Source organism: Apium graveolens, chromosome 7 (genome assembly GCF_009905375.1).
Source record: "Apium graveolens cultivar Ventura chromosome 7, ASM990537v1, whole genome shotgun sequence".
In the NCBI taxonomy this organism is placed as follows: Eukaryota; Viridiplantae; Streptophyta; class Magnoliopsida; order Apiales; family Apiaceae; genus Apium; species Apium graveolens.
In genome coordinates, this window is record NC_133653.1 from 246,996,302 (window position 1) to 247,007,210 (window position 10,909).

The 10,909-nt window shown below is 35.6% G+C and overlaps 2 protein-coding genes across 3 annotated transcripts; both read right to left on the reverse strand.

Annotated features, from left to right (window-relative positions):
• Positions 1-226: 226 nt before the first annotated feature.
• On the reverse strand, positions 227-3,338 carry LOC141675017 (serine/threonine-protein phosphatase 7 long form homolog). The gene is made up of 4 exons (XM_074481724.1): positions 2,507-3,338; positions 1,385-1,871; positions 510-1,294; positions 227-413 (listed from the first exon to the last, which is right to left on the reverse strand). Exons 1-4 carry the CDS (start codon positions 3,193-3,195, stop codon positions 404-406), a joined length of 1,971 nt encoding a protein of 656 aa, XP_074337825.1. The 5' UTR covers positions 3,196-3,338; the 3' UTR covers positions 227-403.
• Positions 3,339-4,230: 892 nt separating this feature from the next.
• On the reverse strand, positions 4,231-10,621 carry LOC141672511 (uncharacterized). Of its 2 annotated transcripts, none has more exons than XR_012555573.1 (3): positions 10,270-10,621; positions 10,071-10,144; positions 4,231-4,658 (listed from the first exon to the last, which is right to left on the reverse strand). XR_012555573.1 is itself a non-coding variant. In XM_074479127.1 (3 exons), exons 1-2 carry the CDS (start codon positions 8,619-8,621, stop codon positions 5,863-5,865), a joined length of 1,392 nt encoding a protein of 463 aa, XP_074335228.1. In that variant the 5' UTR covers positions 8,622-8,630; the 3' UTR covers positions 4,231-4,658; positions 4,817-5,862. The 2 variants fall into 2 exon arrangements, 1 of the variants encoding a protein (XP_074335228.1); XM_074479127.1 differs by lacking the exons at positions 10,071-10,144; positions 10,270-10,621 and adding exons at positions 4,817-6,045; positions 7,413-8,630.
• Positions 10,622-10,909: the final 288 nt, after the last annotated feature.

Sequence of the window (10,909 nt, forward strand, 5' to 3'; positions counted from 1 at the left end):
ATTGTGTTTTCTAAAGCTTAATAGTTATGTCCATTGGAAAACATTTGTGATTGTTGTTGTTGATGCAATGGATGTTGCTGAGGGAGAGTCACATTTTAACTCCTCCGGAATTTAAAGTTAAATCCACAAATCTGGTAGAAGATTGTTAATCTAACATGCGCGTACTAGAGTAAATTTCCTCAACTTAATTAAAAACAGAGATCAACCAAAAACTGAACACTGACAATGAAACTCACAAGCTGAGTGAAAACATAAAATATCTTCCATAAAAAGTCTCTAACTATTGATTTATATTTTAATTCATAATAGTTTAGGCTTCACAACTACTAAGTAGGGGTCTAATATAATCCACTTCTTCTTGAACTATATATTTATCTTCATCAACATCCATATCCTATTAAGCTTATTTCTTCCTGCAAAAATAAATAAAAAAACAAGATCAATATTGTTCAAAATGTCATTACTCACGATTTTTCTTCATACTACACATGAATAACAAAATAACTCACCTCTGACGCTGATAGCGATTTTTAACCTCTGGAACTTTCTTAACACCGTCAATCCCGCATCCAGGAGGATGGCGATTGCGAGTTCGCAACCTCATATGATGTTCCTCGGGTACTACTTCTCGTTGTTCCACCATTGGCACCTGAACCTCTTGCTGCTCTATAGGCTGTTCCACTACAGACTCTTCTTCCACTACAACCTCTTCCATTTCTTCTAATGGTTGTTCCAGAGGTACTTGTTGAACAGGGGGGGTCTGAAAATCACTAGATGATAGCAACTGAAAGTTAGGCCACCAAGATGATGGTGAAGGTTCAACAGTATCATGATGGGTTGATTTACATTGCTGTGTTGGTGGTACATTGAAGCCACTAGCTGCTAATAAATCAAATGTGGGATGAGAAGATGGCGGAGAAATATCAAAATTTCTAGTTTTTGTGTTGTCTTCATTCCCTGCCTCATCCACTAATTTTTCAGCTCCTGGATCAACCACGTGACCCTCTTCATCCCCCAAACGAACACTCTCTTCTTCTACATGATAATAACCTTCATTTTGAACATTCATTTTGCGCCTCTTAGAGCCTTCACGGACTCTTACAGCTTTTGCCTTTTCTTTTAAAACATCTTCTTTAGCACGACGATCATCAACAGAAAAATCATGATAAAGGCCATGACTAAATTGATATTCTAATAAATTCCGACTCTTGGTGGCAAGAGAATCTATGATCCTATTACCTCCACCAATCACCTCACCCCTGGCTATAGCAGATATGCGGTCCAAAATATGAATCTGTAACAATAAAAAGAGAAATATATACATTAATACAAATGGTTGTTAGATAACCATGTATATTTGCATGTAATAGTCAAACAAAATTACCACAAATGATCCTGCAGATGCAAGCCGTGTATGATATGGACGGGTAATATCACTGTACCATATATTATAACCATCGGTGACCCCAACACCAAAACAGTTAGAAACATGCACATGCTCCGACCGGTTGTCCCAACATGATATATGCTCCCTATGCTTTTCTTCCCAATCAACATCATGCTTACCTTGCAAAGTTATTTTGTGAAGATCCTTCGAATATTTAACAGCGGCTAAAGGAATATCCTGGCGCATACCAAACTGACGCACACATCTATCCAGCTGGTGTTGCTCTACAATAAAAAAGCAAATGATTGGACCCTTATAACACCAAAATTGGCTACCTTCTCTACAATGCACATGAAGGGTGTCAAGAACATCATCACCATATGGCATCCATATAAAGTGATCGGGTGCAAGAACATCCAAAGAGAATCGACAAACACAAATCGCACGTGATGCAACATTAGTAAATGACTTGCGTCCACACCACCTATGTGATAAAATAAGATCAAAGTGCACATTAAAATCAATAGTAGAAAAATCATATTAACCTACTAACAAAGTTATATGGTTACGATATGAACACAGTATAATAGCCATCACATTGAAGCAAATCTGATAAAAGTATGAAGAATTAAAAAAGACACCAGTTCACAACAACAAAATAAACTTAAGCTCATCCTAAATGGGGGTTCTCAGCGTTGAGGGGGGCATACAGGTTCTTAATCACATTTAAGCACCACGAGATTGTTCAAATTCTTTCAAACACAATAAAACTAAACTAATGCTGATCAAGTCACTCACTCAAAAAAAGCCAAATCCTAACATAATCTACTCATCTCAGACATGGAACTACAAGCCATTAGACATGAAAGAATTTCAACAAAACCTAAAAGGCATTTCATTGAGAAAAGGCATCCTCAATGTATATTTAATCTCTCTATCCCGTTTTAGTTACTTTTGATTTTTTATTATATATTTTGAGTTAATAAAAAGAAATCGTACCTAAAACATAATTATTGAACTCATTAAAATGAAACAGATCAGGAAATATAGTTTTGTTTATAAAATATCGGACTCATTTATACTCGAATCAAGTATAAATAAATCTTAAATTTTAAGTACCTCAGACCATAAGGCCCAGCAAGATCACCCCAGATATCTTGAGTGTCCAAAGATGGACCACTCGGAATAGGGGCCAAAGTAGGAAGCCGCGTCCATGCCCACAATTGAAGTAACAACAGGCATCCAGTAATTTCCTCCTTGCTTATCTTGCTAGACTTGCATAACTCCCTGTATAAGAATGCAAGGACACCCGCACCCCATGATAATTTTTGGCACGAGCTAAGATCCTCAAGTAGTGGAAGAAACATACAATGAACTTGACATCCCTGATGGTCAGTGAAGAGTATACCACCAAGCAACTGCAATATATATGCCCTAGTGTATCTAAGGAGTTCATTCTCATCAGCATCATCCGTAAGAACTTTAGTCAGAGAATGAAGCCAAGTCAACTTTAACCTAGCACCTTTTAAATTCTGTTCTCTAGGTGTTGCTCCAAACATATTTTTGACAAGGTCACTCCAACCACCTTCAGAATGTGTGTGACCAGTAACTGCCTTTCCATCAATCCGCAAGCCAAGAAGAATGCTAACATCTTGTAGGGTAATCGTGCACTCTCCAGTAGGTAGATGAAATGTATGCGTTTCAGGCCTCCAACGTTCAACCAAAGCAGTAATTAGACCCCAATCAATGATAATACCCGCAAGTCTTGCAACCCCATCAAACCTTAAATCTCTAAGAATCGGAACCATTCTCGGATGTAAAGCAGATAACTTAGTACGAACTCGAGATCTCTGGGTATCCCCACCAGCATTCCAAACATGAGTGGATCTATGTTCAGCTTGTAAATACAATACGGATTGATCTCTTGGTCCTGGTTTTAACTCGAAGTCAGAGTTTGTGTCATCCGAAACCTATTAAAAATACCCAATCCATCAAATGGCACAAAAAAGAACTACTCAAAAGTCTTCATATATATATATATAACAAATAGGTCAAATGTTTAATGTCTTAGTGTGTATCTGAAAGGCCTAAATATTCACTATATGTTGTCAATAACTTTGTAACTAAATGAAAACCTTAACGACCACCTTTTATAGAAATCTAACTAAATTATCTAGGCCAGAGCTAAACGGTCCTCTATGCCACAACTAAACACAATTCTGTTATATCATGTGAAGAGAGTATACATGATAACCAAATTGTCAAAACACAATGTAAATGTGCATAAATGATTAACCAAACAAAAAACAGTGAGTGAATTAAAGAGTTAAAACAATTTAACCAAAGAAACTCAGAAAACACACAAGTTCTTAAGCATAAATTAAATATCAAAAGTAACGAACATCACTCCAAATTAGTCAATTAAACATAAATTAACATATAAAGAGTTTTATAGGCATGTATATATAACTATTCTAGAATATTACTCTAAAACCCTAAAAAAGTAAGAATACATACATCAGAATCAACCCGGATATGCATGATGCTGGAGAATATCAATCGTTGATCTCTGTTTTTAATTAAGTTGAGGAAATTTACTCTAGTACGCGCTTGTTAGATTAACAATCTGCTGCCAGATTTGTGGATTTAACTTTAAATTCCGGAGGAGTTAAAATGTGACTCTCCCTCAGCAACATCCATTGCATCAACAACAACAATCACAAATGTCTTCCAATGGACATAACTATTAAGCTTTAGAAAACACAGTACAACAACAAACAAAGAACAACAATAGGCACAATTGAATCATGACGTCTAAAAAACAAAAAATTAGACCCTCCATTATTGTTTTACTAACACAACCAAATCAATACATTTAAAAAACAAAAGGTATTAGCAGTGACTACTCTGCAATATTTGTATTTCATGAACTGTAAACATAGTTCCTAAACTATAAAAAACTGATGATGCAACCATTCCAGAAACTATGAAAACAATCCCTGAATCTAAACTATAAAAAACTGATGATGCAACCACTGAATTTACAATCAAATAAAATCCAACAAATTGAAACATAAACTCCAACAATAACTACAATAAAACCGGACAACAGTACTTATGAATCAAGTTCAAATTTAAGAAAAATTAAAAGAAGACAGGTAATTCTTCAACTCAGAGAGACTAAAGCCCGTCAAATGAGGAATGCAATTGTCTTCTTATGTTTCTTAACTTGAGATATCTCTGTAAGTCCATGTTCACTACAAACATCTTCCTGTAAAGAAAAAAATGAAAGGAACAATCAGGACATAAAAATTTTGAGAAATTACTCCTAGCGCATAATAACATGGTAAGCATATATGATAGTTAACTAGAAAAAATTTACGTCACAAAACAATTTCTATATACTTTAAATGTTAGTGTTAAACATACCAATGAAAATGTACTATGGATTACTAGAAGAAGCTCCGCTAGAAGATGTTCCCTTGCTTCGTGCCGATACTCTATAATCCATATTATTTTTGTATCTTGTTGATTTCTTTCTCCCCGGTTTCTTGGGAATATCCTCAATATCGGGCACCACTTTAGGAAATCTATCAAATAAAGGCCAAGAATCCTCACCCGGCAATGGCTCAAATGCACTTTCATATACATTTCTTGCATTGTCTAGCCTATATCACTTACTTACCAAAGTCGTGTAATCTAAATTTTGGTTGGCACAATAAGCTAGCACGTGAGAGCATGGAATATGGAACGTTTGCCATTTGTTACAAGTGCATATCCTTTCCATCAAGCGAACAATGTGCTCTTTTCCACCTTTCTGGCCACGCTTCATTGTAGTCACGGAGAAAATCCAAGAATCACGATCAAATACCGTCACATGATGGCCACTTGCACTTTCCTTCCATCTATTAAGCATTTTATTGGCATGAATAGTGAATAGATTGCCATCAACACATTGTTTCTCTACTTCTATTCGACGCTGATCAAAATAAGCAACCAACTTGTGAAATATAGTTTTAACCAAAGCAGTGATGGGGAGCTTTCTTGCCACTTTGATTGCATTATTCCAACTTTCTGCCATATTAGTTGTCATGATCCCGAACCTTTTTCCTTCATCAAAAGCCAAAGACCAACGACTTAGTGGCTTATCATCAAACCACTGGTGTGCTCTTGGCTCTGCAGCTATCAATGCATTCCAATGCAAAGTAAACTTAGGCCCCGTAATTTGGCTACACAAAGGAACAATCCTGTCTTTTATTTTGTCCTTTCTGAACTCTTTACCAAAATTTAAAGCCAGGTGTCTAGAGCAAAACCGATGATGGCTATGTGGTTCACACCACCCAAGCTCCGGATTATTCATAACTGAAATTATCCCCTTATGCCTATCTGAAATGACACAAACATCTCTTCGCCGGATGACAACCTTATTCTTCAACCTCTCCATGAACCAAGACCAACTAGCTGCATTTTCTCCCTCAACAATTACAAATGCCACCGGCAGAATATGGTTTAAAGCCATCAATTATTGTAGCAGTCAGCAAGACACCTCCATACTTATCATATAGATGTGTACCATCTATAAGAAGTACAGGTATACAATGTGGACATGCATCTATGCAAGGCTTGAATGCCCAAAACACTGGCTTGAATCTCACCACCTGTTAGAATCAAAAATATTAAAAAACTGCATGAAAGGTACATTGGCTTAGGGTTTAGGCCCTAAACCCTAGAGCCTAAACCCTAATGTAATCTAGGGTTTAGGGCCATTAGGCCCTAAACCCTAGTAACCAGACTATATCTTAATTTAACAACTTTTAATAATTTAGGATTCACCAATTCCCTAATTGGGTTTTAGAAACTTATAAAAGACTATAAAAAGATGCATCTATGCAAGGCTTGAATGCCCAAAACACTTGCTTGAATCTCACCACCTGTTAGAATCAAAAATATTAAAAAACTGCATGAAAGGTACATTGGTGCCCTTAACCCTAATGTAATCTAGGGTTTAGGGCCGGCCCTAACCCCTAGTAACCAGACTATATCTTAATTTAATAACTTTTAATAATTTAGGGTTCACCAATTCCCTAATTGGGTTTTAGAAACTTATAAAAGACTGTAAAAAGATGCATCTATGCAAGGCTTGAATGCCCAAAACACTCGCTTGAATCTCACCACCTGTTAGAATCAAAAATATTAAAAAACTGCATGAAAGGTACATTGGCTTAGGGTTTAGGGTTTAGGGTTTAGGACCTTTAGGCCCTAAACCCTAGAGCCAAAACCCTAATGTAATCTAGGGTTTAGGGTCGTTAGGCCCTAAACCCTAGTAACCAGACTATATCTTAATTTAACAACTTTTAATAATTTAGGGTTCTCCAATTCCCTAATTGGGTTTTAGAAACTTATAAAAGACTATAAAAGGATGCATCTATGCAAGGCTTGAATGCCCAAAACACTCGCTTGAATCTCACCACCTGTTAGAATCAAAAATATTAAAAAACTGCATGAAAGGTACATTGGCTTAGGGTTTAGGGTTCAGGGTTTAGGGTCTAGGCCCTAAACCCTAGAGCCTAAACCCTAAACCCTAGTAACCAGACTATATCTTAATTTAATAACTTTTAATAATTTAGGGTTCACCATTTCCCTAATTGGGTTTTAGAAACTTATAAAAGACTGTAAAAAGATGCATCTATGCAAGGCTTGAATGCCCAAAACACTCGCTTGAATCTCACCACCTGTTAGAATCAAAAATATTAAGCAACTGCATGAAAGGTACATTGGTTTAGGGTTTAGGGTTTAGGGTTTAGGGCCTAGGCCCTAAACCCTAGAGCCAAAACCCTAATGTAATCTAGGGCCTAAACCCTAGTAACCAGACTATATCTTAATTTAACAACTTTTAATAATTTAGGGTTCACCAATTCCCTAATTGGATTTTAGAAACTTATAAAAGACTGTAAAAAGATGCATAAATGACCTAATTAAGAATGAATAATGGATGGTTAAAGTGACAAACAAATAATGTAATTACCTCAGGTATAGGCTCTCCTAGATCATGCTCCTTGAAGTGCCAATCAACAAATGTGCCATGATTAAATGATTGTAATGCATTCATAAATTTTGGAAGGTACTCATAAGACTCATCAGAAGACTTGAATAAGGCTTTTTCAGTTATCTCCCTTGCATGTCTAATCTTTCGTCTTGTAGGTCTATAACCAAAATGGCTCACGACAGTGGCCTCTAATATCTTCTCAGAGACACCAGGATCTGCACTTATCTGTGTTCTAATCACATGTGCAATGTTTGACGAGCTCAAGTTATAGTGATCTTGCGATATGTTTGGGTTGAGGCATGTGTGTGGACCCTTAATTTCCATAATTTCAAAAAAATTATGGATATCTCTTTTCCTTGCTCTCAACATCCACACACAACCATTCATCTTTCTCTTGCATTCCACTTCCCAACCCACTGGATCCGATCTCACCACTTTTATCTCTTGGTGGTTTGCAATATGAACATCCTTCACTACACGCATCAACTCCTTTTTTGTTTCAAACATCCTTCCTTTTTGCAATTCTGAAGCATTTAAAATATCAACAGATTTGTTCATAACCGGCTCATGAAAGGAAGCTACCATTGATGACCCATCAAAAGACTTATAGAAAGGGATGTCTTCATCTTGTAATTCGGAACTTCCTCTCGAGTTAGTATCACTATTTAAATGACTTATGCACCTACTAGAACTTCCGCTTGAAACACTTCCACTTACTCCCCCACTAACTCCACCGCTAACTCGATCACTTTCACTAGTTCGCAACTTTTTTGAACTGTACGAGCTTGAACTTCTTTCCCCACTAATAGACATTTCACCCCCTACATTTAAATTTTTGCCGGAGCCAACTGATATTTTGTCTACATACAGCTCTATGTAGTTTCTCAAACTTGAAAAAGCCACCGATTCAAACATATATTCAATATCGTCATCATCGAACATTGGTGCTATTTCAAACATATTTGTTGAAGGATTTAAAAATCTACGAGATACATTCAGTTTATACAAAGTACTATATGTCCACAACTTCGTGTGCAAAAGATTCAATAACCCTTCAAATTTAAGATTAAGCTCTAATTTCACCAATCTAGTCATTTTTCTATCATATTTAACCCCTTCAGCATCATCCATTACAATATTTCCATCACAAAACACCCAATCCCAGATAAAATCAGATTGTGAAGTCATTATGCCCTAATAAGTGTACTTGAAGAGAAAAAATTCAATACCTTGAGTACCGTTAGCCGGCAGATCACAGCAATCTTCAAGATATTCAATCCATGTACCTCGATTTTTAATATAATTGATTTACGAAAAGAATGACATTTTCAACTATTAAGATTAGAGAGACATTATGCAGTAGGCAAGAGAAACAGAACAAAATAAGTTGTAATTGTGTTTTTACGGGAGTCAGTAGGTTAAATGATTAAAAACATTAGATAAAATACGTGACCTGAAACAGCGTATATATATACGCACTCTACGCTAGCGTATCTTATTATCTAAAATTAAAATAAAATAAAAAATTAACAAAGATACCCTTACTCAGAAGGCGTATTTAGTAATACCCAAACTAGGTTAGCGTAATTGGGCTTTCCTAAAATACATTAAAAATGTAATTAGTCAAGTTACTCTTTTTTAAAAAGCGTATCTAGCCTTCAGCAAACACCAAGATACCCTGACTGAGTAAGCGTATTTTCGATTACCCCAACCAAGAAAGCGTAACTAGTCTTTAGAAAATAAAAATAAAAAATAGCCAACTAGATACCCTCACCGAGAAAGCGTACTTCAGATTACCCAGATTCAGATAGCGTATTTTACCTTTACAGAAATTAAATAAAAAATTGTCAGCCCAAATACCCATACTGAATTAGCGTATCTAGCATTTAGAAATTATAAATTAAAAAATCAAAGTAGATACCCTAACCGAGATAGCGTACTCCGGAATACCCAGACACGGCTAGCGTATTTTTCTTTACAGAAATTAAATAAAAAATTGTCAGCCCAAATACCCATACTGAATTAGCATATCTAGCATTTAGAAATTACAAATTAAAAAATCAAAGTAGATACCCTAACCGAGATAGCGTACTCCTGAATACCCAGACATAGATAGCGTATTTTTCTTTACAGAAATTAAATAAAAAATTGTCAGGCCAAATACCCATACTGTATGAGCGTATTTCCTATTACCCCTTCTGAGAAAGCGTAGTCAGTCGGTATTTTTGGCCGCCTCTTTTAGATTTTGTTAATCCGTCAGCAGAGTTGTTATTTTTGTTATTTTTGGCCTTTAGCCTAATATTTTCACTATAATATGGAAGGAGGAGGAGGATTATAATTAGGGAAAGTGACATAGAAAGAGAAATCAAAGAGTGTTGTTGTCATCAATTTATATTTTAGAATTGGGTTATAAGGGACTCGGGTCAAATAACAACTACGTGTTTCAAGTCAGCGTGGTATAAATGGCCAACAGTACCGAAATTGTTATTTTAGTAAAATATGTGAAAAATATTGTTATAATTGTCATTATTTCTAGATATGCAATCACCTAAACATACACACACATAACAATGAACCTTATAAGCAGATATTCAAAACTGTAGCATAAATTGAAGTCAAAGAATAGCTTGACGATACCTCTGATTAAGACTCTCAGTCTCTTCATTCGTGATCTCAACACCGGACAGTACCTTGTTATTTCCTTCTGAAGGCTAAATATATAAATTCAATTGTAGGTTTACAAAGAAAACAAAACAAGCTTTAGTGAGCTGAGTGAAAATGTTAAAATTTGATTGACAAAAAAATAATAAGATAAAGTGTTTAGAATAAATCGAACCTGATGAGAACGAGCCACAGAGCGAGGAGTGTTAGTTTCCGGAGGAGGAATCTCTGAGCAGGTGAGAAGATCGGCAGTGGATTAGTGAGGCTTTTGTACAACTCCTTCCATCTCTCTCTACACTTCCTTATTTTAAATCTTACATTCACTCTTCACTACATTTTCACAACAGAATTTACACTATACAGTTAAACCTCGATGAAGTAATAATCGATAAAGTAATAACCTCGCTAAAATAATATTTTTCCCCGGTCCCAACATAATGGACAAAGTGTATTTTTACTCCCGGTAAAGTAATAAACTCGCTAAAATAATATTTTTTCTTGGTCCCGACCTTATTACTTTAAAGAGGTTTAACTGTACTATATTTATTTACTCTTCACTCACTCTTTACATAAAATTTACTTGTTGCTTGTTCATTACTCCCTCCGTTTCCATTTTACATGTCTCTTTTATGCATTTGGATGGCAAGGAACCCATTTTACAGGGGGTTTTTTAAAAAATATTACGCTTGCATTTAGATAGAGCTGAGTGTTCCATTATATCCTTAATTATTACATTAAAAAACGACAATATACTTAACTACTCTCTGGATACATTTATTAGTATCAACTAATTACGAAGGTTAGCTGAATTTATG